General features: G+C 33.2%; 1 protein-coding gene across 1 annotated transcript; it reads right to left on the bottom strand.

Moving 5' to 3' along the window:
• Positions 1-768: 768 nt before the first annotated feature.
• Positions 769-3,946, bottom strand: LOC100574413 (the record flags this gene model as incomplete). The annotated part of the gene is made up of 3 exons (XM_029490979.1): positions 769-1,398; positions 2,502-2,649; positions 3,941-3,946. Coding segments are annotated over 3 exons (699 nt in total), but the record flags the coding sequence as incomplete, so codon positions are not given.
• Positions 3,947-4,928: the final 982 nt, after the last annotated feature.

Consider the following 4,928-nt stretch of genomic DNA (forward strand, 5'->3'; position numbering starts at 1 on the left):
ACAATATATTGTAAAACGAAATGTCAAAACTCTTCGAAAAGAAAAACCAGAATAAAATGGGGATATGTGAAATAAGAACCGAGGGAACATTATGTCACCCTACACAATTGGCAAGGGGATTCTACGCTTTATTTTTTGTTTTCAAACAGGAAGTCAATTTTTTTATCGTCCAGTATGTCCGTTATTTATGCTTATTTACATATCAATAGTAAGAATTGAAATTCTGAATAAATCCAATAACATATTGAATGTTAGTCAAATCGACCTTCAATTTGCTACACGTAATCGAATCAGAACGTAAATAAAATAACAAACCATTGTTCGCCGTTGTTCTTTTACTTCTAGTATATTCCAAAACCGGACTTATTTATAAATAATTTCAATATTGTTAAATCAGTTATAAGAGATGGCAAAGATCAGTTATGTTAATAATAACTAATAAGTAAGAAATAATAAGAAATAACTAATAACTGTATTAAACTTGCATACTGCAGTAAAACATTAAAATATGTTGTAGATAACCTATCTACAACCTACTGATTGAAAATCATAAACTAAATTAATTGAAAATATAAATTATATGGGTATTTGGCAAGGCTGGGCAAGTTAATGATTTTTTTAAATTTAATTTTACAATTTGCGTCATAGTCGTCAGGAAGATTTATCTTCCAATGCAAAATAAACTGTATAATACGTGCAATATTATTATAATATTTTAATATTGTACGTAAAACCTGGAGAGAGAGAAAAAATAACTACAAAGTCAACTGTTGAAAAATTAAGATCACGTTTTTATTGTTGAAAGTCAAATGAAAAGACTACGGAAGGATGAGAATCATTGTTGTGTGAGTGTTCAGTAGTGGGATTCAGGCTTTTCGTATTTGCCGGGATAGTATTGACCGTCGTCTTCATGGGCGGCATAAGCTGTTGCTGGAACGGAGGCCTTTTCGTATTTGCCGGGATAGTATTGACCGTCGTCTTCTTGGTGGCTCGGGTGTCCGATCACGTAAGGTGCTGGGATGGCGGCCTTTTCGTATTTGCCTGGAAAGTATTGACCGTCGTCTTCGTGGGCGGCATAAGCCGTTGCTGGGTATGCTGCTGGGATGGGAGCCTTTTCGTATTTGCCGGGATAGTATTGGCCGTCGTCTTCGTGGGAGGCATAAGCTATTGCTGGGTACGCTGCTGGGATGGAAGCCTTTTCGTATTTGCCGGGATAATATTGGCCGTCGTCTTCGTGGGTGGCATAAGCCGTTACTGGGTACGCTGCTGGGTATGCTGCTGGGTACACTGCCGGGTAGGCGGCTGGTGCGTGGTATGCTCCTGCTACCGGGTAGGTGGTGTAATCAGAGTATCCATACGAGAACGATCCTGGGGCTGAGGCAGAGTAAGCCAAAACCGCTGTGGAAAAAAAAATCGATTAATGTCACTAGGTTGGATTTACTTAGGAACCATTTCAAATTTAGACGAAATTTCATATAGGTACAGAGCTGGATTAAGCATGAGCTTAAGGCCCTAGGCACATTTTTTTTAATATTGCGTATTTGCATTCTAATAAGGTTTTCAACCTTATTATTATTTTGCTTACAGAACCCAAGACCCAACACAAAATAAAACTTTTTGTGATTACCTAAGTATAAATGTTAACAAACTCGAGTATTTTATTTGGTTAGTTTTTGAGGACTAAAGTAATTTATAATTTTATTTAAACCAATATTGTATTCAACATCATCGTCAATTGTCAATAATGGCATAATTCTAAAGCGTTCAATCTTTTTTCTGTCATAGTGGACCTGTGGAGCGCATGCATTTTTAACACGTTTTAAAAATGAAAATTTATGTTATCCAGTTAACTAGGTAAAAAGAAAAAATCTTAAGGCCCCGTTTACACAATGACAGTTGTACTGTCGTGGTAGCACTACCGTGATGGTAAATGGTCAACTATCTAGCGCGGCTAGATAGTGTGATAGGTACTACCACGGCAGCTTCTATAGAATTATTTACATGATAACAGTTACTGCCGTGACATTAGCTAGCACCATTTACTGTCACCGTAAGTACTTACCTACTATAATAAGATTTGGAAAAGAACTAATCATCCAGCTAATTTTTTAAGACAAGTTAACATTGTGAAAATAATGTTATTCAATACCGCTGGTACTATTTAAACGTTTGAATAAAATATAATATATAGGTACCATGCTGTTTATGTAACTTTTCATAAATAATAATAAACCTATATAAAATATTATATATCTGAATACAAAATTAATTATTGATGAGTGATTCGCTTTTTTGTTTTGTATAAGACATTTTAATTTCCGATTACCATTATCTACGAATAGCCAAAAATAAATAGCTCCCCCCGATTATCTTGCCCTATCTTCGGCTAGATGCGTGCCTACTTTGCCTGTACGTAATTCAAGACTATATAAGTGTATAAGTACCTACTTAAAAGGAAACGTACGTTATCGTCTTATAATTTATATTGTAAGTATACTCACGAGCTGGGGCAGCGGCGACGTAAGCGTGTTTTTTGGCTCTTACTCCTTCTTCGGCGACAACGGAGTATACGGCCAAGGCGATGAATATCTGTAAAGAGTAGGTTGTAAATAACAATAATAATATAGACTGTATTATAGTATATAGTGACTTTTATATATCATAATATATGTATTATGTATACATTATTTACGTATAGGTACCTACTTGTCAAAAATAAACACAGTATGTTACCTATATCAATGTGACAATATTATTTATTTTGGTCCGAGTTTGGTAAATTCGGCTTTCTTGACACTTGGTTAATAACAATTTATTTTTATCCTTTTGGATACCTAACGGCTTAACTTATTTTCATTTATTTTCCATACTTTCACCTTTCATATTTGCACACTATTGCAATAATAAAAAAATTCAAAAGCATACATTTTTTTTATAAGACGTGGTTTTTACAAGCATATTTAGTCAATTTTGGTGCATAATATATTATGCATTATATATATTATCTATATATTAGATAGGCACAGCATATAAATCCAAGCTCTACATATTTTAATACAATTTAAAACTATAGGCGAATTTTTAGTTTTGGACTTGGAGGGGCTTTACATATTTAATTGAAACACACCCGTGGGTGGCTTTGCCTCACTGGCGTAGCTCAGCGGCGTATTTCCGTGGGGGGTTCGGGGGATCAATCCCCCCTTGGTTATATTTTTTTTTGCTATTATTAAAGGATTCAAGTATACATATATAGTCACTGAATCGTCAATCGTTTTAGTATTTACCATGTATTTTTCATTTTTGTAAATACAGTAAGAAAAAAACTGTTATTATTACGCCAATGAAACTCCGCAATGTCGTAAATGGTGCGTTTTCTTGCATAATATGTGGATTGCACTCGACGTACCAGCTAGACACGTCTGCGTAGTACTGTACAGTTGTAAATTTGTAAAATAAAAACAAGATATATTAAGACTAAAATACCAAAATCAATATATTAAATGATGGTACCTATTATCTTATAATAGTATATTACACGTAATCACTAATCAGTCTATTGAGTATCGGAAATCGGTATTCTTATCTTATTTGTATGGAAAAACGTACAGTAGACATAAGTATCGATAAAGTAATTAAAAATTGGCAGTAAAACAAAGAAAAATTGATTTTGTATTATAAGTATAAAGTAATGAAAGTATGAATATGTAATTATTATTATTTATTATAGCAAAAATAAGTATTTATGATAGTTACTATTATTTGTGTACTAAATGTATTATTGTGTAATTGGACAGTGGACATATTTGGTGATAGTAGGATGATAGGTAGGATTATTAAAGAGTTTATTCTCTAAGAATATTTTTAGAGTGTAAATTAAAAATTGAAATTTATTTAATGAAAAATAATAAATATGTTATTGTTATTCATTAAAGTTAATGACTAATAATAATTGGTATTAAATGTTGTTTAAAGTGTACAGTACGTAGGTAGTGAGTAAATATAGGAAACCTCAAAGGGGGTGTGGGAACTGAATATCATTCAGTGTCTCATCCCCTTCCCTTTAGCAATATTCCTAAATACGCCGCTAGCGTAGCTAGATGAGAAAGGGCCCCGGGGCAGTAAATAAACTAGCCCCCTCCCCTTAACGAATATTATCTTTGTGAAAATTCAAAATATATACGTAATATATTGGGGCCCCAGAGCACTGTCCAACTTTTACTTGCGAAAGCTACGTCACTGTACACCACCCACACCCCTGTCTATTCAAATACCTTTTAAATACATTTCCTACCTACTATTTATCTACATTAAACACATTCAAATTGTCTTTTCTAAAAAAATTAAAATTTACACATAAAACCTTTTGGATCCAAACCCGCGTAATGTGTTTTTTTACCACTATTTAAATTAAAATGGAAATTCGGCCTTCGATCCAACCTGAAAAATGTTTTCTTATTTTAAATAAAAAAAAAATCTAAATCGTACGATTGGTAAGAAATAAGAATACGTGTATATGTGATGAGGATTTGTTACTAAAATCAGGGTGGTCACTCATCCGGTGACTAGCGACAATGGTTGATGTTTGATCTCAGAACACGTTTCTAACTGAGGCTGACTGCCGCGCTACACCAGACCACTAAAGTATATCATTAGGTAGGTATATATATACAATTATACAAATATGATATTATGCAAATAATATTAATTCAACTTAGGTACTGGCTACCGTATTAATAATAACAATATAAATATGGTATAAAATATCCTAAGCTGACAAACCGTCTCCACTCAAAATACGTTTTTCGTATTCAATGATATCACTTTACCATCGAATTCAAATTTAACACCATCCATTACTTAATAAATTAACCCACGCCGCCTACTTACCAGATTTTTTTTTGTACTTATTCAATACCATAACAATAATT

The sequence above is a fragment of the Acyrthosiphon pisum genome, chromosome X (assembly GCF_005508785.2).
Source record: "Acyrthosiphon pisum isolate AL4f chromosome X, pea_aphid_22Mar2018_4r6ur, whole genome shotgun sequence".
Classification (NCBI taxonomy): Eukaryota; Metazoa; Arthropoda; class Insecta; order Hemiptera; family Aphididae; genus Acyrthosiphon; species Acyrthosiphon pisum.